The sequence below is a fragment of the Etheostoma cragini genome, chromosome 18 (genome assembly GCF_013103735.1).
Source record: "Etheostoma cragini isolate CJK2018 chromosome 18, CSU_Ecrag_1.0, whole genome shotgun sequence".
Taxonomy (NCBI): domain Eukaryota; kingdom Metazoa; phylum Chordata; class Actinopteri; order Perciformes; family Percidae; genus Etheostoma; species Etheostoma cragini.
The window spans coordinates 7,439,915-7,462,328 of NC_048424.1; the positions used below are offsets into that span (position 1 = coordinate 7,439,915).

The window sequence follows — 22,414 nt, forward strand, 5'->3', positions numbered from 1 at the left end:
CAGGTGAGAGTTAAGCTAATTCTCCAGAGGACAGGAGGTGAAATAAAGGCCTAAATTGAACATGCCAACAGCTTGTCCCCTCCATCCCAATTTCTTTCTTTCTTTTTTTTTTCTTTTTTTTTATCACCATTTCACCATGGCCATTTTAGGACTTTAATTCCACATGACAGATGAAGACACGAAAAGCGAGAAAGAAGGAATGACGTGCAGCAAATGGCCGGAGGTCGGAGTTGTACTCGCAGCCCCTGCGTTGAAGATTACACCTCTATAGAAATGTGCTCTACCAACTCAGCCAACCTGACCACATGTTCTTTAACCTGAAGGAGATCTCCTCGTGTGATTGGAATATTTAAAAAAAACTAACATATTTGGCCAGGCTGCAGCACAGACAATGTGTCAAAGTGCATAAGAAAGGTAGAACTAATAATGATAAACATGTTACTTGTTCTATGGTCAATGCATCTGCCAATCAACTTAACTGCAAATGTCTAAAAGCAGCCATGTAGTGTGTCCTCTAATATCTGCTCCCAAACTGTTGAATGACTTGAAGTTGTGCATTAATTACATGACTACATGTCTTATGAACATGCGGAATAGCTAGCAGGAGGTACAGTAGGTTGAATTTTAAGGTAGAATGAGACCAACTTGAACCTTTTTGTCATCAAAAACTGTCCTGTCGGAAATGAGTTGGCCTTTTACTGTGAGTCATACAGAAATGGTTAATCTGACGGGTTGCTTGAAAAGCTTTTGATCTTGCTTTTGATCTTGCATCTAATTCAGTGGAAATCTACACTTGCATATAATTGCACTGGTTTTAACCCTAAAAGTCGAGCTGTATTTGAATGTCTGCCCACAAGTTATGTAGTTGACACAAATGACAGATGTAATGGTTTTATTTCAGGAAAGCTTTTTTTGCTCAACTAAACTGATCCTGGATTTGTAGGCATCGGATAATTTGATAATTATTAATGTTTTCAATTCTGGTTGATAATTTTGTTAGAGTGAAACAATCAAATGGTCCCTTGAAAATGCACTTCAGATGTCACATCACTTAGTACCAACCTGCTATCTGGTGTTAGCTGGTATGGAAAAGTAGAGTCAAATGGCTGTCTTTCATATTCAGGATATTCCGAGTAATATTATTTTTATAAATTTCCCTGCTACATCACAAAGGTATTAATACAATATTTCGCAGCAAGACAGCAAGGTCTTCACAATGCTATGCAGGCAACCTGTCAAATGTATTGTTCGTTGAGTTGCGCAGTCGGGTTGTGTGCTGTACTGACGGATCTTTTGTCACTTTATTTTATAGCGTGACTGCCTAAATTCAATGTCAAGATGAACTCATCACGTTAGCCTTGTTAATGGCTGTGACCATACTAGTACTCGTTATCCTTTTCAGTAATGACACCAACTGTGCCAATAAAAAAAAAAAGGCTGTCTTTGTGTACTTTGTTTGTATATTGACTTTCTCCAGAATGGCTTTTGACTGACCCCAGAGAGTGTAATGACCCTGGTTTATTTGTCCTGTTGTGTACTAAGTGAGAGCAGTAGTAGGAGCTAGAAACTCAAACATGAGCTGCTTTAAATTAGAGAAAAATGAAAAAGGATCTTTTCTAATGTGAACCATTCTTTGTTAAACTTTAATGCTTTACAAACACCAAAACAAGTAAGCTGTGACTAACGTTACTCTTCTGAAGTGATTTTGGAGCATGACACCATTGTATTTGTGTAATAATCAATCCAGGCTAATGAATGACAGTGACTGCATGTTGCTTGCTTTTAAATTTCAGGTTGTGGTCGAAATTGATCAGACCTGCATGTCACGCGCACTAGCAACAAACTCTGTGTATCCAAGAACAATTAAATCAGTGGAAATTACGGTAGATCAGACACAGACTTCTGTAGTAGATTAGTGTTACGCTTCCAGCGTCGCGGCTCCGAACCGTAACGTTAGTTGGGATGGACGGATCCCTTGTTTCTTTAGGCTAACTATATTAGCTTTAGCCTGGCTGGAAGCAGCTTTCTGCGGGGGGAGATGGCCGGGAGACGTTGTAAATATGTTGCATTAATCAGGTGATTTAGTTTGTATTTGCAGCGAACATAAAACACTGACTAACCATCAAAACTATGCGCATCACTGTATCAGCGGCAGCTGCTGCCTTTGATACTTTTCTACACACGCAGAGCCTCACTTCCCATAACAAACCCCGTCGGACTAACGTCACAGACACACGTTGCCCACATGGCTACCTGTCTTAAAGGGGAAGGGTCGGCCGGTAACAATCATGTTAAAGGACACTGGTGGAAGTTTACTTTTCTATTATGCAGCAAAAAGTTTTAGCGTAAATATCGTTACGTCCTGCAATGTGACTATCGCGCATGCGCACATCGCGATGTTGATGCTGAAACACTATCATTCAGCCCTAGTCCGATCAAATTTTTGATTTTTTACCGATTCTTATACCTGAACCTGCGTCTCCGACGATACCGAGCACTGATCCAGTAGTGTGTGTTATATTTTATTATTTTTTACAGCTGTGCACTACAATCCCTAAAAGGATGTGATATGATTTAAATATTTGTTGTCTGTCTGGCTCAGGTTAAACTCTTTGTGAAACACGAAGAAACACAAACGTGAACGCCAAAGAACTTTCTTTTATCATCCAGTTTGACACTCAGTTATAAGGGGTAAAAGAGCATAAATAAACTTTAACGTAACTTTTCTTTAGGACTTGGTATCGGATTGGTGTATAAACTCACGGACCTCCTGATACCAGCGTTTTAGACAATATCAGAGTAGATGCACCCTAAGGCCTGACTGATGCAAAATTTGGATTACACAGAGCTGGAGCCAGTCAGACCCGCCCTGAGCTGTGGTGGTATCCAACAGACAACTGCAGCCCCTGCTAAATCTTTTCACTTGTGTGGTTCTTTGAGCTGTTAAAGTGTGTTTTTAAATTACAAAAGCAGCTAATGTGTTCTAAAGGAGGGCTGTTGTTGTCATCCCTCATCTCAGTCATGTTTCCTCCTTTTGTTGCAGCTCCTGTGTTTATCCCGTCAACAATAAGACACAGATGAATGTTTAGTAAGTAGCCTGTATGCTCTGAGGTCTGACTATGTAAATCAGGGAAGAAAGAGCCGGTGGCTGTTGGAAATCCACTCCTGGCAGTACAAATGGAGATGCTGTATAATAGAGGTTGAAAGTGTTGTATCGCTGAAAACGAGAAACCGTTGCAAGGGTTCACTGATTTAACACATTGCACGCTATATAAGATCACGTCATTATCAATTACATTACAATTATCATAAAACATTTACCATGTATCTCTCCCTTTTGAAAATATTTGAAGTGTAGAAGCTGATAGAAAACCAGTAAGGAGACATTTATATTAATATGATACTCTGTAATCCAAAGCCTCTGTTATATGATTAAACATTGATTCAGTTTGGATTGATTGGAATTTGATAGTTTTACTTGTTCATGTATTTACGTTAGGTGTATTAGTTTTGAGTAACTAAAAGTATTTAGTTTTTTTAATTCAAATTCTGAATCGGAAATTAACCACACCACTAATGGACATGAGCTATGTTAACTTAAGATATGGCCTTGAACTGGGAGGAGTTCATGACGCGTTGTTAAAGATCCCACTGCAGTTCTAGGCAAGACACTACAAAGACCCAAGAGCAAACACACAGAATTTTTGGAAAGGTCAGTTTTTGATAGCGGTTATATTTTTGCTGAATTACACACAGAATGTAGGTTATATGTGGAATTGCATATCAGTGTAGTTGTACTAAATGCCAGACTGCTGAATCTTTTTTTTTTTTTATACATATTTGAAATGACATATACAAGGTTTTGGTGGGATTTTGATATAAATAAAAAAGTATATATTGACATCTTGATCTATAGGCAGATCCATGACTGGTTACATGACCAGCTTTCACAGCCCATTTCTTGCTGTTACCGCATCACCAGTTAATGCTGTCGTTTTTATCACCTGCTTCCTGCCACGGACACACAATCATAAGCTTTTATTGACATGAATGAACAACAACTGACTAATCATTGATTTGGTGTCTACATCACTAATTCAGCAAAAGATTCATCCAAATCATTTGGCTCTGACATTTTGTGTGAAGCCGTCCGTAAAGTCAGAAAAACACGAGATGAGTCATATCTTCATAACATTTTGTCGGATCATGAACAAAATTGTTCTGATGGGGGTGGCCTCTAGCCCGCCCAGTAAGAGCGTGTAACACATGTAGGCTGAGTCCTTCGCAGCGGGCCGGGTTTGAGTCCAACCTGCGGTCCTTGGCTGCGTGTCATCCCGTCTCTCCCCCACCTTTGCTGTCTATCCACTGTCACTTTAGAATGAAGGGCAAAGCCCCCCCCAACAATTATAGATAGCTAGTAAGGCCAAAAGTTTGGACATACCTTCTCAGTCTATGTGTTTTCTTTATTTTCATGACTATTTACATTGTAGATTATCACTGAGGGCATCAAAACTATGAATGAACACGTATGGAATTATGTACTTGTTGGCTCTTTTGCCTTCACTCTGCGGTCCAGCTCTCCCCAAACCATCTCGATTAGGTTCAGTTCCGGTGACTGTGGAGGCGTAGCACTCCATCACACCTCCTCCTCCATGCTTCATGGTGGGAACGAGGCATGTAGAATCCATCCGGTCACCTCAAGATCTCAAAGTCATCAGACCAGGCACAGATTTCCAATGGTCTAATGTCCATTCCTTGTGTTTCTTGGCCCAAACAAATCTCTTCTGCTTGTTGCCTCTCTTTAGCAGTGGTTTCATAGCTATTTGACCATGAAGCCCTGATTTCCGCAGTCTCCTCTTAACAGTTGTTCTAGAAATCTGTCTGCTGCTACAACTCTGCATGGTAGTCATCTGGTCTCTAATCTGAGCTGCTGTTAACTTTTTTCTGAGGCTGGAGACTCAGATGAACTTATCCTCAGCAGCAGAGGCGATTCTTGATCTTCCTTTGCTGGGGCGGTCCTCATGTGAGCCAGTTTTGTTGTAGCGCTTGATGGTTTTTGCGACTACACTTGGGGACACATTCAAAGTTTTCGCAATTTTCCCATCCGTCATTTCTTAAAGTAATGATGGCCACTCGTTTCTCTTCACTTAGCTGATTGGTTCTTGCAATAACATGAATTCTAACAGTTGTCCAATCGGCTGTGCTTCAACCTGACTTCTGCACAACACAACTGATAGACCCAACTCCATTAATAAGGCAAGAAAATCAACTAATACAATGTTAATAGTCATGATAATAAAGGAAACCCATTGAATGAGGTGTGTGTGTGTGTGTGTGTGTGTGTGTGTGTGTGTGTGTGTGTGTGTGTGTTCTGGTTATTTATGTTTTTATGTTACAACTGACTGTCAAACTGGATAACAAAAGAAACATTCATTGTTTTGGTCAGGTTTCACAAAGAGTTTAACCTGAGCCAGACCGACAACAACAAAAGAAATCATATCACAAACATAATAAAACAAATGACACATTGGTATTGGATCAGTACTCGGTATTGGCTGGGACGCAGGTATCAGAATCAATATTGGAAATGGTATCAAACAATCTCTAGTTCTGGTGGTAGATGAGACCTCGGTGTACCTGTGTGCATTGTACCGTGCTTGATGTGCCTGTACTTGGCCTAAAGAACTGCAGCTTGCAGCTATATTTTGCCTTGTATTATTTTTATCACTTTGACACCAAACAAAGCCACGGTTCTGTTCACACCTCTACATGGATGCCTTGTGTGGTTTCACTGAAGAGGAAAGCATTATTTATGGATCATAGACATGAAAATACGCCTGATCTCATGTTGTAGCAGGATTTAGACCTAATTTACTGCTTATGAAAATATGTCAGGAAGGCAGCTTCCATACCAACAAGTCCGCTCATAATGTTGACACATCTTTTGTCAAGTACCTGTTGTGCTCTTTACCAAAAAATAAATAAAAGTAGATGGTTCAGGAAATATAGTCAGTGTTGGGAGAATTGAATTTTGTGACTAGAAACTGGTATTAAAATGTGAGCTAATATAATTTGCCTGAATGCCAAAAATAGCCCTTAAGTAAGTTGGTTCTTCTGCTTTTTGAGCCATCTTTAGACATACATACACCATTTAACTTTAAAATGCTGATTTTGAAAAGCAATATGATAACTCAACAACATGTTTTGTTCTTTTAAAAGTTGTTTTTCAAAGATTTTCGGCCTGTAGTATCTGCATCTTCTTTACACCTTGTACATCTTGTGGCTGCACCAGAACCCACTTATGACAGTTTAGTGTGGGGATGATGGCTCAGATTTGAGGAGGGATTTGAAAGTCTGGTTCTATGTAAGGAAAATACACACCATCCCTTTTTTCTCTTGGAAAGTTTCCTCTGCTCTGCTCAGAGTGGTCAATAGTGAGAGTAATTGTGAAGCCATTTCCTGAAACTCACTTCTCCTTTCTCATTTCAAACCACATGGCAAACATTTTGTCATTCATTTTCAACACCCATTAATACACATGATGACTCATCTTAAACAGCAAAATAACTAAAATGTAGCTTTAAATGTTTCCATGACATGATGTAATCGACTGAAACTAATTTTGCCACAACAGATTAACATTTTTCCAACCCACTTGTAGAAAGTACTAGCATGGAAATAAGCCATTGCTCTGTGATCCAGGCAGGGAGGATATGCAGAGCAGAGAGCAGATAACAAGTAGTGAGAGAATGCCAGGACCGTCGGTTAGTTATTAAAGGAGTAACATTCACTGATGGTACAAGCAAATTGGATTTCAGTGTGTATACCAAAGATGCCTTACTTCACTCTATTTTTATTGTGTTGACGATTAACATGAACCATGAACAACTGTCTGGCATGGTAATTATTACTTTACCAGTGATTTCAAAACGTTAGTGTGTTTTTCGTCTTGTTTTGCCTGTGTCTTATGAATTGCTGCATTTGAATGAAACACTGAGGTATGTCATGATGGTCTGTCAGTATGTATTTGATTCACATCTTCAAGCCTATAAAATATTAATTTACATTAAAAACAAATAGGGGAGAGTGCATTTTTGGGAGAGGTGTGCAGTCCGAGATCTCTGTTTAAAGGTACCTTTTTGGAGTTTTAGACTGGGAGATTCCTGCCACTGGTTTAACACTTTCACTGATTGGTTGCCAAGAGTAGTATAAATGCATAAATAGACGGTGAAGAAGAAAACTGCTGTCTAGCAAACATGGATGTAAACAAATTATTTTAATTTTGTTTTATGAGGAACATGCATTTGACATGGTTGTTATACCTAAATTTCACACACAATGAGTTTTAGTGACAGTTTGCAGTAAAACTCCACGGGAAAATTCCTGTTTAACCATTATGTGTTTGTCGGTTTATTTCGCCACGCAGTAACCGAGTGGGGGGACGATGTACGGCCCATCTCTGAAGAAGAAGCCATGGTCATCGTCAACCACCAATCCACAGGAGATGTGTGTACGCTCATGATGTGCCTGCAAGACAAGGGCATGGTAAGAACACACAGAGAGAGAAAGTTACCTCATTCTGTCCCTTTTTAGAAAATCGTGGAATATAACATTTAGGCTGAACAGGGTCGCATCGCTGTTAATAGAAGCAAGGCAGTAGTTTGAACCTGCAGGGTACTCGGCACCATCTGTATTTTGCTGAACAGGCTGCTGTCTGGGCATGTTTCTATGTCTTAGTCACCGCAGATAAGGGGTTCCTGTAGAATTGCACACATTGGTCCGAAAACACATTGTTTTAAGGATGTTTGTTAAAGGTTAGCCAATGTATTTGTCAGTTTGTATGGCCAAATGATAGTTGTTGAGATAAGGTATTAGACTGTCAGTTATCCAGTTGTGTTTAGTGCACCCAGAGTTATTGTGTTAGTTTTGTAAGGAGAAAGCCCTTTTAGTAGAACAGGAGAGAGCCATAGTGTTGGGATGATGCCTTTTGTCAAGTCCAAACAGACTTGTAGAGACAGACGGCCTAGCAAAGCAGTGCTGTGGTTTCCTGCATTCAAATGAGGCAGGGAGCCAGCAACCGAAGTGCAAAAATTCAAGCGGTGGCTGCTTTGCATTCTTTCACACTGATAATTTTCAACAGGCAAGGAAGTTAAACATGTCCACACATCAGTGTGCATGCACTCCTCTTCCTCTGTTGCAATAGGACACTCTGTTTCAGTAGGATACTTTGAGGATACTTGAAGATAATTTCTCAACACATTTTCACAGAAGATGACTCATTATGTTCACATACAAAGTTCCCATAGTTGTCTCTGGTAACATAAAACATTAATACAAACAATGATATCTGTGTTGTGTAAATTGATTTGACACAATGTTTTAATACAGAGAGAATTGCAGCTAAAAAGCATTTTAAAAGTTGTTTTGGGGAGGAGGGAAAACACTTTCCCTGTGTGGTCATGAGTGTATAACAAGTTGCACATTGAAATTCATCTGCATTTATTTAAAGTGATCAAATTATGCTTTTTGTCTAACAGGGAAGTAAAAGGCCCACAGTTACAGCAGAGCATACTCTTCTTCAGGCTGGAATGTCAGCACACTACAAAATGTACAGCTGTAGACTGTAGTGTCAGTCACTTTGTAGCTGCGTTCACTGATTTAGTTTTTCCCTCAGTGTTACTCAGACATTGTTAGGGGCTCAGCTACTTGTTTAATTGCTGAGGTTGACATGTAGCCACTATACTTTATTGACCAAATGCACAATAAAACCATACAGAAATGGTTATTTCCTACAACATATTGTCAGCAACAGAAGAACGTTTGAAAATAGACTATCATTAGAGAAAAGTCACATTATCTGTAGAGATGTTCTTATACCAATTTACTGATGCCGCTTCCTAAGCGATACCAGCATTTTAGGAAGTTCAGAGGCATTTCCGATACTGGTATCGTTATCGCAACAACTCTAATTATCTGTCGAGCCTGAAAGAAAAATCTGTCACTTTGCACTGAAGTAATTGATTATTTAACTCCAAGCATGCAGCTTGCTGTCCTGCCACCCAAATCATGCTGGAGATTTGCTGTGAATTCTGGGATGTTGGGGACAGCCGTGATGATGATGATGATGATGTTTGTTTATTTTTTGGCTAATGCTGGCACTGCACTGGAGCTATCTAGCTGCGCTGCACAAACATTATGACCTGATCCCCCTCAGCAACTGCATCACTGGCCCAGTTTATCCTCTTAGCACTGAAAGGACAGTAAGCCAAAGCTGCATCGGTGCAAGTCATGAGGGCGGAAGTGCTCAGAGGGGCAGTATCAGTTACGGGCCCTGGCATCAAACTAATCTGCTTTTTGTTTACAGGTGAATGTGGGATTGATATTGCTATTGTATTTCTCCTCTCTTTTTCAGGTGGTACAAAAAATGATGTGGTTGATGGACCATGTGTTCAAATACACTAACTTTGGCCTAGTGTCCCTGATCCATGGGGATTTTTTCATCAGACAGGTAAGAGGTCCACAACTGGCACTAAAGGTTGTTGAAGGTTTACTTTCAAAAGTCAGAAATGTTGCAGTGTCTGTCTTTATTGTCACGTCTGTTATTTGGCCATCAGATGTTGAACATCAACAAGCTCTGCTTCACATTTTAACATTACACATATTAATATCCAGGTAGCGTCCTGGCAGGTTTTTTTATTTGTTAAATTAGATTTCAGTATGCTACATCAACAGTTGTCGCTGGGAGATGAAAGACTACTTTCCCTCACTTACCCACACCTTGTTTTTCTCAGAAGGGTTGCAACAAAGACCTTCAGGCCATAACCCAACTCTCTCTCTCTCAAACTCCCAGCTACTGCTGGCTTGTTTTCACTGCACTCTGCAAAGTGAAGCTGCTACCCATCTGTTGTCCCAGCTGGACACCAGATATGTTGGTGGGATTCCTACAGTCATGGTGTCCTCTGAAAAGAATAACAGCAGTAAACAGTAGGTAGTGTGGGAGGGCTGCTTAGCCCCACTGGGTCTGATTGACCCTCTGTTGTAGGATAGCTTACACATGAAGCCAGCAGGGCTCCTATTGGTCAGGGAATTTCTGGAATATCATAATATTGCGTTAAGATATATATTAGTGTCGTCAGACGCCATTTTTGTTTTATTTTGAAAGTGTAAGGGATGGAAATAAAATATAACTTTTTGTGACATATTTGATGCATTTTGGCTTCTTTGTGCACATTAATACAAATTTTCACCTGGGGTGCCCAAATGATTGAGCTCCACTGTATATGCCAATGTTTTCATTTAAAAAAAAAATAATGGGACAAAAAGAAATCAGGGATGTTTAGAATAGATAGTTGTGTGATTAATTGCGAGTTAACCATGACATTAATGCGATTTAATCCTGATTAAATATTTTAATCGTCTGACAGCACAAAAATACCTATTTTAAAAGCGACTGCTAAACTCACTGAGATGGCCATGGTGAACTAGACATCTGGAGCCTGGAAACCTGGAGTCATGACAGCAATGTGTAATAAATAGTGTTAACATTCATGTCACAGTGTCACAACGAAGGCATTTTACCCAACGTGCAAAAAACATTTTTAATTTATTGAATAAATACAATATAATGCTCAGCCCTACTACTGTATGTTAGAATACATTAGCTTCTATACATTTGATGTTGATAAACAGGACGTGCTGGCACCAGCTCCGATAGGACAAAGATTTAAAAATATTGTCATTTTAATAAAAGAACTGCCATAAGCACCACTGCCATTGCAAGAGGTAATTCAGTTCTTTAGCTCACATCAGGCACTGTGCCGAGGGTGATGCACCCTGAGCCTGCTCACGGCCAGACGGGCTGTAGTGGAAGACCTGAGCAGGCTCGGCCATTTCTGCCGTCATCTGTCTTTCTCTGTGATCCTCTCTGGCATTCTTGTGTGGGCATTTATGATATCTTTTCCCAGAATACTTCACACGTCTGAATAGCACAGTAAGCATCTCCCCCCAGCCACCCAAGCATCTGCTGTCCACCCAGGCTGGCAGACATGTCTCTAACATCATTATGCACAGCAAAACACAGCAATCTTTGATGGCCGTAGCACACCAACTTGTGGTATAGGGCTGTAATTGGACTTTTTTTTTTTTTCTTGGAAATGTTGGTGTTCTTAACCCCTGAAAGTCAATTAGAGGAATAACTTATTCAATTTTATTTATAGTATCAATTCATAACAAGAGTTCTCTCAAGACAAGAGAAAGCATTTAGTGCAACAGTGGCAAGGAAAAACTCGGACAGACTCTTGGTTGGCGGTGTCTGACGGGGCCAGTTGGGGGTGTAATGAATAGTAGCAATAATAGTTATAATAGTTTGTAGTAGTAGTAGTAGTAGCCCCCTGAGCGGTTGGGGGGTACGGTGCCTTGCTCAACAGCACCTGGCAGTGCCCAGGAGGTGAACTGGCATCTCTCCAGCCACCAAATGTTGGGAGCGTGGATTGGTGGCTGGAGAGATGCCAGTTCACCTCCTGGGCACTGCCAGGTGCTGTTGAGCAAGGCACCGTACCCCCCGACCGCTCAGGGTGCTGGTTCAGCTGGCAGCCCACTCACTCTGACATCTCTCCATGTATAGTGCATGTATAGGTCCTGAGCATGTGTGTGTACTAACAAAAAAGTGTGTACACAGAGTGTAGTGCAGTAATTTCCCCATTGGGGACTAATAAACAAATTATCTTATTTTCTTATCTTAGTTCATGTCATAGCAACTGCACGGCATTGTAGGGCATTGCAGGACGTGTAGCAAGACCACAGGAACAGCTGCAACCATGATTTTGGAGCCTCCCTATTCCAAGGAAACTTGCTGGGTGAGGAGACATAAGGACTCTGGGGAATAACTCCCCAGAGCTAGTTTAGTAACAAGCATTTCTGGGACATGGATGCACACAAATGTAAAGATAGAGAGGAGCTCACTGTTTTAAAGGAAGTCACCCAGCAGTATAAAACTATAACAGCATAATTAAGAGAGACAGGGTAACGAGAAGAGTCTAGTCATGCTAGAACTCTCCTCTCCCAGATTGGGCTGTACTGCCCTGCCTCTCTATTATTATATTGTTTATATGGTAAATGAATCTGACAACTATGACGAGAGTATACCGGGCTAGGCTGCAGCTCCTCATTCTCTAGCTATAAGCTTTATCAAAGAGGAGAGGGTTTATTTGACTCTTAAATGTGGTGACGGTGTCTGCCCCCCAAACCCAGACCAGAAGCTGAATCCACAGGAGACGAGCCTGATAGCTGAAGGCTGTGGCTCCCATCCTACTTTTACAGACTCTAGGAACCACAAGTAACTCTGCATTCTGGGAGAGCAGTGCTCTAGTGAGACAATAAGGCACTAAGAGCTCTTCAAGATATGATGGTGCTTGACCATTTAGAGCTTTGTAGGTCAGGAGAAGGATTTTAAATTCAATGCTGGTTTTTACAGGAAGCCATTAGCGAAACTAATACAGAAGAAATATGATCTCTTTTCTTTTCAGAACACGCGCCGCAGCGTTCTGGATCAGCTGTAGAGTAAGGGACTTATTTGAGCATCCTGATAATAAGGAATTGTAGTAGTCCAGCCTGGAAGTAACAATGTATAGACTAGTTTTTCAGCATTGTTTTGAGACAGAATGTTCCTAATTTTGGCAATGTTACGATGGTGAAAAAAGCCTGCTCTTGAGGTTTTTTGTTAGTGGGCGTTAAAGGATAAATTCTGATCAAAAATAACTCCTAGATTTCTGACCGTAGTGCTGGTGGCCAGGGCAATACCATCCAGAGTAGCTATATCTTTAAATAATGAGGTTTGGAGGTGTTTAGGGCCAAGCACAATAACTTCTGTTTTGTCTGAGTATAACATCAGAAAATTGTAAACCATCCATGATTTTACATCTTTAATGTGTGCTTGAAGTTTAGCTAACTAAATGGTTTGGTTGTCTGGCTTAAATGATAGGTATAATTGTGTGTCATCCGATCCGCATAACAATGAAAGTTAATTGAGTGTTTCCTAGTATTGCCTAACTAACTTATAGTTTTCCATGTTTTTTTATTTTAAGGATGTACAAAGCTTGAAAGGTTTATATTCTGAACACTCAAATAATTCAGTCACTAGCGGCTGTTGACATTTTCTGGTCACATTTCCGGCACCTATTTATACAAAATCTTGACTGGAGTCGAGTCAAACTGGCAAGTAAGGTTATACAAAGTGTGAGTGCACATTTGAATGTAAAAGTTTATACATCGGATAACTAGAAGTTATGGTGTTCGAGCACAGTTGCAATCACATTTGCAGCTTTGATGAAGAGACGAGGAAAGATGATAAAGTGTAGCTTTGGTTGCGCCTGACCACCTCGTCTAGTCCACAAACATCATGTCAGCGTCGCACTCGCGTGGCAACAGTGTTCACACGACACAGAGCCAACTATATAGACAGGTTCGGTCTGGGTGAGCATTTCAAAGCATTGAGCAGCCAAACTTTCTATGCAGTTTTTCTTTGACACTACATAGTGTTTACTCCCTAAATCCTATAGGCTAAAGTTTGAGAGAGCACAAAAAAGAACTAAAACTTTATTTTATACAAAGAAATATTGCATGAAGGTAAGATTTATAGCAGGGCTGTTGTTAAATGATTGCATTAGTATTGACTTAATGTACCTAATAAAGTGGGAACTGAGTGCATATCTTTGGTTGTAATTGACGAAAGCAAGTGGGAGCCTAACTGAGGCGTAGGTAAGCAGGTTGCTCACTTTAGAGGCAAGTGGCCGATTTAATAAAGACCTTGCACTTTAGATAAACCATCCAAATCCAAAACATTCATTTGTACAAAAAATAAAGATATTCTTCTGACATTGGGAAAGCAGGATAGGTACTCTCCTCTTTCTCTTTATATATACAGTCTGACTCAAATAGCAAGATTGTGACGTACATTTCCACTATTCATGTAGCTGCAGTAAACCTCAGTCTCCCGGTCATGTATAGGTTTGTGAAAGCTTATTCTTCTATCTGTGAATCAGACTTAGCTGCAGCTACAACGTCCTTCACTTCTGTTTTGGCAAAAATAATTCTATATTTTTAGCCTTTTTAATTGTGTTGTAAGTACTTTTCCTACACACAGCTGCGTGTGTGCTCCCGTGGCACATACAAAGACCAGGCCAGCTATGCTAATGCATTAAAAATGGCTTTTGAATGGGCCTAACTAAAAATCCATTCCACTCCGCCACGCCCCGCTACTGCTAATGCTCTTAATGTTGTCAAGGCTGTCATGTTTTGCATCCATTTCAGTAGGGCTATTAATGTTGCTCTGGGTGCTTTAGTGTTTCTGCATCTAACCTGTGATTTGGATTAATTTGTTTGTTTGCTCACAAATACCATCTACCTTGTCAGGTTTATGAATTTCAGCATTTAGCCGCAATCATTTTGTTCCCATAGGGGAAATACAGAAAGCTAACTATTTGAGTTAAATGCACTTGTTTTGAGTGTAGTCATCTAGTTTTAGCAGCCCCTTTTGGGCAAACTCTACATTTTTCACCTGTTCAACACTTGAACAGATGAAACCTATGATTCTCGCATTGTTTATTTTCTTAACATATATTTTTTCTTTCCACAGGGTAAAGCTCACAGAGACAAGCAGCTGATCTACCTGAAAGATCACTTAGAGAAATACTACCACAGCCGTGACAGGAAGTGGATAGTGCTGTTTCCAGAAGGTGGCTTCCTGCGCAAGCGGCGGGAAACCAGCCAGTTGTTTGCCAAGAAGCGCTCTCTCCCCCACCTGACCCACGTCACATTGCCTCGTATCGGGGCCACCCACGTTATCTTGAAAACCCTGTCAGCCCAGCAGGAGAATGGCAGCGTGGCCAGCGAGACTGGGACCCCTAACAAGACAGGTAACTCACACTTAAACTTTTTCTCTGTAGCATTTGTATGTTTCCAGATCTTTTTTACTGGAATATGTGTGGCATCTCTTTAGATCTAAGAAGTTTGTTCTAATTAGTCCTGGGTTTTATGACCTTGATTTCTTTCTTTTTTTCCTGGCCAGAGGCATTTTGTTTTTGGGGTTGTCTGTCCATCCCATTCCAACACAATATCTCAGGAATTCCCGGAAGGAATTTCAGTTCACTGTCACTTAATGGGAATGACATGCAACAAATTTCCTCAGCTGTTCTCTTTGTTGTGAGGTGAACATTTTTGTAACGTGTGAAAATATGCAGATATTTTTGCTTTATTTTGACAGCAATTGATTTGAAATGTTAAATGGGTTTTCAATATATTGTATTAGGCCTTTTGTGATGACACTTGTTATACTAAATTTCAAGCAAAGTTGGAATTGCATTTGAAGGTGTTCTTTGGAGGTGTTCTTTGGAGTTGCAAGTCTTTTTTTCATATTGATTGAATGCTCTACTTTAGTTTCTGTGAACTCTGTGTACTGTAGATCAAATGTGATCTTATGTTGGCTAGAAGGCCAGGAATGGAGCAAGCATTTAATAATCACCTCTATGTCCTGCTGTTCTCTGGGAGTTCGGTTTGAAATGAATTGGGACTGGTGGTAAAGATTTCCAGGAGATGAAAGGGTTGACATGCACAGAGGTGCCAGGAATTGCATGAAGGTCCCTTAAACCCCAGTGGTTATTTGCAGTATTTTTTCTGTCTAGAGACCAGCCCTAAATACAGCCAGTGAGCAGGAAGTTACACTGCAATTATCAACCTTTTGAGGGGGAAATTTTGTTTGTTGACACTTGGATTTATTTGCAACAATTTAAAGATATGTTACAAACAAAAAGGAGAAAACAAACACAAACAATGCATGGGAACCAAATGGGGTGTATATTTCTTACCCTAAGGTCTCTATGTCCATATTGGAACTGTCCCTAGCAAAAAGCGTGTTAAAACGGCTATGAACATACAGATGCAATAAGTCCCCCATGCCCGAGCGCACTACACACTCACTTTACCCAGCGGACTCTCCTGGCTTTGGTTCAAAATCCATTTTAAGGGTATGCTGTCTTAATAGTAATTTGGAGAGACTTTGGTACAGCATTATTGAGAATGTTGCTCAGGGACTATAGCCTTTCACAAGGTTGCTAACACAGCTCTGTGTCTGACAGCCTCAGCACTAACTGCAAGAGGCTGTCTGTTTATCCCTCTGCAGGACGGTCTGTCAAACCCAAAATATAATCTTTTAATCAGCCGTCGTAAGATGGTATGATGGTTTGATAAAGACAAGCACTGCTTTATTTATGGGCTAAATGATAAAGAAGAGCAATGCTTTATTTATGGGCTAAATGAAATGCTGTATATGCACGTTTTTATTTTCTGCAAATTTGCCACAAAGTCTTTAAATGTCTCATCAGTGTTGACAAACACTGACAACAGCAGGCATTTTGTTTATAACCTCTGACAGGAAGTTTAAAAAAAAAAACATTTTAGGGGTTAAGACATGTTTTTTATTTAGCGTTATATTTTTTTCCCCTGCATTTGTCTAGTCTGTAGTTCCAGTTCATATCCCAGCTGTTTCTTAAAGCTACATCTTACTGTGCCCTTTTCTCTGTTCCAGCTGCTCAGGAGGAGGGGAAGCTGGTTGTTGCAGTAGGGCTCTCCCTTCCACTTGAATGTAGCTAATGGCTTTAAAACCTTTTGTGTTTGTGTGTGTGTCTGTCTCTCTCTGTCTCTGACCCTCCGTGATGCTCTGCAGAGGTGCCCAGTGCTTGCTGACTCACTCAGAGACAAATAGGCCACTTGGAAAAAACAGGGTTTGATGTAAATGTGTTTGCCGTTGTGTATCAGCCATGCAATTTCACCCGGGCTACAGTACATTTCTCAGCGCAGATACCAGGCTTAAGTCACTGGTCACCAGTGTAATTTACAGCCTGCAGAACCCGATAAGGTTTATGTGTTTACAGTTCTCAGCTGCGAGTCATTTAGGTTGGAAATGAAACTCCAAACGTAAATGTGTTTAATAACACCAACCAATCGGAAGCAGTTTTTTCCACGCATTTTAGTCAGTGGGAGGGGACATGTGTGGGTTTCAAGTGTTGTAATTAGCCTGCAGAGTGGCCTGATAGAGAGCCAGATATCTGCCAGTGTGTTTCCTTCCTCTAACTCTTTACCAAAGGACAGGGCCTCTCTGTCATTTTAAATTACCATGGCAGCTGTTATTACAGTATTGTTTGGCACAGCGCACAGGGCACCAGTGATACCTTGGCTCAGGGCCCCGTCCTATGGCCCGCCGCTCACAGGAGACGATGGCTGCCTTTCAGCACACTTGGACAGACCTCTAGATCTAATTACCCACACAGGGATAATTACGGTGTTAGCCATGTTCTGTTTCTTTTTTATTTTTTTTTGCTTGATCTGGAGTTAGCATTTTGTTGGTTTCACAATTTGTACACAGAGCTGTGCCATTATTAAAGGACTTTCATGATGTTCTACCCCCACATTGCATGTAGGTGCTCAGCTATGCAGCAAGCTAAACACACTCCCAAAAAAGGTTGAAATACATTAGGCCTTTAAATTCTTTACTACAGGCCATTGAGAAACCATGAAAACAGTAAGTCTATTGTAGTGATAATAGGAAAAAGACAAGATATTGTCAAGAGCTAGACCAAAGGCATTGTAGAAATTAATTTGTATAGTTAGTGGATCCACAAAGATATAAACAACATTTCAATGTAGTTATAGTGTGCTTGATGCCAGGAAGAAAATGATCACCAGTGAAAGATCAACATTAAGTCCCCATAAATTTATAACACTGTATTTAATCTAGTAGGCATAAACATGGAGTCCTCAATAGTAAATGGTAAAAGAGTAAATACACAACGGTTAGCAAACAGTAATTAACACTTACTTTAGAATGTTTTATTAACAACCCATCATTAGCCTCAGACAGCTAGCATGGTTAGCATAGTATTTTATTAGATTTTTGGGTAGATCAATTAGGAAACTATAAATGGGGGGAAAAAAACTGAAATATCACACTTGAAATGCCAAAGCAAAAAAGATCAAATCCAATATTGTCATAAAGCAGGTATGCTGATACACCCAAAGTTATCAAAGGCGTAAAGTATAAACTGCATGGAAAATCTATTTCGGTTGACACTTATATTGTCTAATGCTTTATAGTGCTATATTGCAAAACTCCATATTTAAAGTATGCCATAGAGCTAGCATTCAAAAGACTGAAAATGGCATTTCATTGGTTACTATGGGTACCGGTATCGGCTGTTGAGAGGAAGGAACTTTGACATACTCTTCAACCTGCTCACCCCACCCTTCTATGTTGGGTGCATGTAAAAATGTTGAAATTAATACTTGTTGGCAACATGTATTGCTTTACTGCTGTTGACTCAGACCCAACATTACACCCTGTATTGTTTACATGACTGATTAGTCGTAGAAATGTTGCTTCACTTTGTCACACAGGCACAGTATGTGTGACCTTGCATAAAGAAGCCAGTGTGCTCAGAGAGGGAGGGGCTCACTGCTCAGTAACAGCGGCCTGTAACAATTGTCAAACAGTCAAATATGCACTGTTACACAGCAACCTCATTTTAGATCTGTCCATGCCGACTTAGGCTGCTGGTGTTTTCTCCTTTTACATTAGACAAGCTGGTTCATCTTAAAGGAACACGCCAGTGTTTAGTTAATCCACTTTATTGCTGTCAAAACCCACACTCCGGTGTTAAGGTTGTTTCATATCTGCACATCCAGTACAAAGACAGGTCTGGCATGTGTTTAGAATAGCATAGCTCTAATGCTAGATGCAGGAGGAAATACATTTCAACAGTGTTGTGGTAGTGGAATAGCTCTTTTTGTTTCTTAACACTTCTGGTAGTGACACACAGTGATTATACCGTAAGACTGTAGTCATGTTTGAGTGATCTTCAGTCTTGCAAAGAACAGACGATAGGTTTAATGTAGAGAAAATACATCGTTTCATTTATTAAATTTTTTCCTATTTGCAGTTACATGCAGGTGAGCACAGAGCTGACCCTGCATAATATATATATAAATACTCACACACATGCTGCCTCACAGCTGACCAATATTTATCACATGTTTAGCATTCCCTCTCCCATCAACCGTCACCACCTAGTCACATTTCTTTCCTCACTTCTTCCACTTGACGTCTTCTCTGTCTTACTCTTCCGTGAATGTAGGATTCACTAGGCTTTAAGTTTTTTGAGGACTTTTTCTTGTCATTCATTGGTAACATATCATGATTATAAAGGATGAGCTTTTGAAGTAACAGTGTTTCCCTTACTGTCACTCATAATTGTAGCTGCCAGCCAAATTCTGTTAAGGTGGGACTTTAGTTGGTCAGACTGTTTTCCACCAGTCTGGCAGGTCGCCAGCCTTTATTTGGCTGCGTAATATAAAAATCTCCAGAGACACCTGGTAGTTGGACATTATGTTGTTAATCTTGATGACCAGTGTTCATTGACGTGTCATTAGTTGCATTTCTATTCAATTGTCATGCAAATTCTAAGGGAACTTTTGAAATGTTGCAAAAAAAGAAATTCCAATAGGTGCTTTTCCATCAGGAACTTGGCTCAGCGAGTTGTAGTTGTTCTTTCATGTCCGTGAGTGTTGGCCATGTTTCATGCTGTTTGGATACAAAAACACGCTATGGAAATATCTGGGAGGGTGTTTATAGTGCAATTATGTTTGTATTATTTCTATAACCAATTATATCTTTTTCTATTTCTTATAATCTTACTTATGCTTACCACTTACTGTGAAGATAATCTTTCGTAAAATTTTTTTCCTCCTATGTCTTTTTTGCTGCTGTAGCACAGGAATTTGTCCAGTGTGGGATTAATAAAGTCTTCGTTAGACTGGTAACACACTTAATGCGTGTCAGTTGCGTGGGAAGTCCGTTTTATTTTGGCTCCCATGTTAACAGGTTAGAACTTACTTGCTGCCTGCATGACAAGCATGTCCTCCCTGTACGTCACCTAGCAGCAGTGCCTCGTCAGACACGTTTCTGGTGTGTAGGACATAGAGAAATCCACGTCGCTGACTCGCAACAGAAACGCAGGCCTTATATTGGAAGAAGCAGTCAGCGGACATAGCTGTCCATCGAGTTAAATGTTTGCTATGTTTGAAGAACTTACTTGACTAAGACGTTGCCACATCCCATTAAGCCCATCAACTCTTTTTCAACAGTTAAAAAAAAAAAAAAAGAGAGGGTAAACATTTTTGCAAAATTGAAGCTTTATCTAATTTTGACGTTGTCATTCAGCTTTTCAAATGCGTATAAAAATATCTGAATGGAAACACTGCTGTTGAGTTTCTACCAGCTCTGGGGCTGTTGTGCTGTGTGTTCTTGATCTAAAATCCTTGTTGTTTGTAGGGAAATAAGAAGGATTTCACTCTTTAGATTAGGTATGCCATACCTAAAATACTGGGTGACGTTGAGCATTATCTAGTGTGGCCCCCCTACCTTTTCAAATGTGTCCTAACTTCGTAATGTGTGTTTCTTATTTGACAGGTAATAAACGTAAAGGTCTGCAATGGGTAATAGACGTGACCATAGCTTACCCCAAAGCAAGACCCATGGACATCCAGACCTGGATATTTGGCTACAGACCTCCTACAGTCACACATGTACATTACAGGTAAGAAGAAAGTTGGTCATAACATTCACCTGGTTTGTGCTTATCTAGTTTTCATATGAGTGAAACACCAGAACCATTTTTACTATGCAAATATACTATGCTGCCAACATGCAAAGAAACTGCCTCATGTGAGAATGTAAAACATTACATCATGAAATAAGTGCAACATAATTTTAGTAGTATTATATTGTTTAAGCATTTTTAAACTTTTAGTATTAGTACTTTCAGGTCATTATTGCTTGTAAACTGTACCGTATGACTGACAAAACAAGTGCGTTTTTCATTTGTCTTCATTTTCGTATTTTCCATCAAAGGAGTTTGTATCACCAGAGAAAGTCCCATCACAGGTCCTTTGTGTACCAAACCAAAATCACTAGTAGCTACAGAGACTTTAAGACTCCATACTGTTCACGTGAATTACTTTAGCAGCATTCATTTACATATCGAGGGGGAACCTGAGGTCCATCCACCCATCGATAATGCACGTTCACTACATAAAATCCCACCTTTCATACCTGGTGAGTCAGCAGAACACACCTTGTCCCTGTGGAGTTTTAGACTCATAGTAGCACCATGGAGCTGTTCTTATTATGATTTTGTTTATCTTGCCCACGTGTGACTTTTCTAAGCATTTACAGACATTTAACAATTTTCATAAATGTACAATTAAGTCATTTTTATGAAGATTTGCTCCTTTTCTCAAAGATAGTTAACTAAATATTTGATGGTTTTGGACTTTTATTTTGAAACTGAAATTATAACTGCAATTACAGAACAAGCAATTTATCAAGGAAATAACATGCAGATTAAATTTAATAATAAAAATATTTGTTTTGAACCTCTGTTTTGGCAGATTTGACAACCTTTTTCTACTGCCAGTGCTTGAATGTGATAGATTTTGTGTCCAAGACGTGCTAAAGGTTTTAGGTAATAAGTTACAAAAAAGTCATAAAAATAAACCTAATCACCATCCTGGATTCTGTAGTTATATATAATGTATAAATATATGCTCTAATGCAAAGCAAAGGCATTCCCTCCATTCTTATTGTCCTGTCATCAGTGCCCTCCAGGTTTCCCCTCTATTCCCCCCCCCCCCCCACTCGAGGATATGATGAAGGTAGGCTCTGTTCAAGATGTGGCCCGTGCATTGTTTTGAAAGGGTAGATCATAAAGGGAGGTATCTAGGCCGACATGATTCTGGGGAAAATCTCTTGGGAGCAATTTAAAACCTTTTATAAAGTCTATGTTTAAAACTTGTAGTAGCGTTTGTTATGCAGTCGGCTCGTAAAATTAAAGGACAATCAAAGTCATTCAAAATGTAATCATGAACGGGTGAATCGAAATTGTAATTTTTTTTTTTAAACAATTTATTGTGCATGCCTAGATGTATCCAGACTCAGTCATCAGATAGAAATCATCTTGACCCTCAATCTTGTCTTTCGCCCCTTAACAACCTACTGACACATCTCACGTGTGTGTTTTTCCACCTCTAGGGGCAGCGTATGATCGGGCAAAGTAAAACTAGACGAGCAGAGGACGCACTAGTTCATTTGTGGTCAAAACGAAATTTTAGAGATTTTGATAGTGTTGAGATTCCTTGGAAGACAAGACAATTCAAACAAAAAACCTACATTGTTGAACCAATTGTGAATAAGACATATTTGTGATTTAAGATTGTGCCATTTTGCATCAGGAATGTTATGGAAACCATGGTTCTTGTTAAGATGGTCGTGACAGCAGCCAGAGATTAATTAATAGTTGTGGTGTATCGA

General features: G+C 39.9%; 1 protein-coding gene across 1 annotated transcript in view; it reads left to right on the forward strand.

Annotated features, from left to right (window-relative positions):
* Window positions 1-22,414, forward strand: part of lpgat1 (lysophosphatidylglycerol acyltransferase 1) — a 44,724-nt gene that overhangs the window by 9,969 nt on the left and 12,341 nt on the right. Inside the window, exons 3-6 of the mRNA XM_034899768.1 lie at window positions 7,427-7,545; window positions 9,413-9,508; window positions 14,633-14,912; window positions 20,516-20,642. Of these exons, the coding sequence (XP_034755659.1) occupies window positions 7,427-7,545; window positions 9,413-9,508; window positions 14,633-14,912; window positions 20,516-20,642 (622 nt within the window). The remainder of the gene's footprint in view (window positions 1-7,426; window positions 7,546-9,412; window positions 9,509-14,632; window positions 14,913-20,515; window positions 20,643-22,414) is intronic.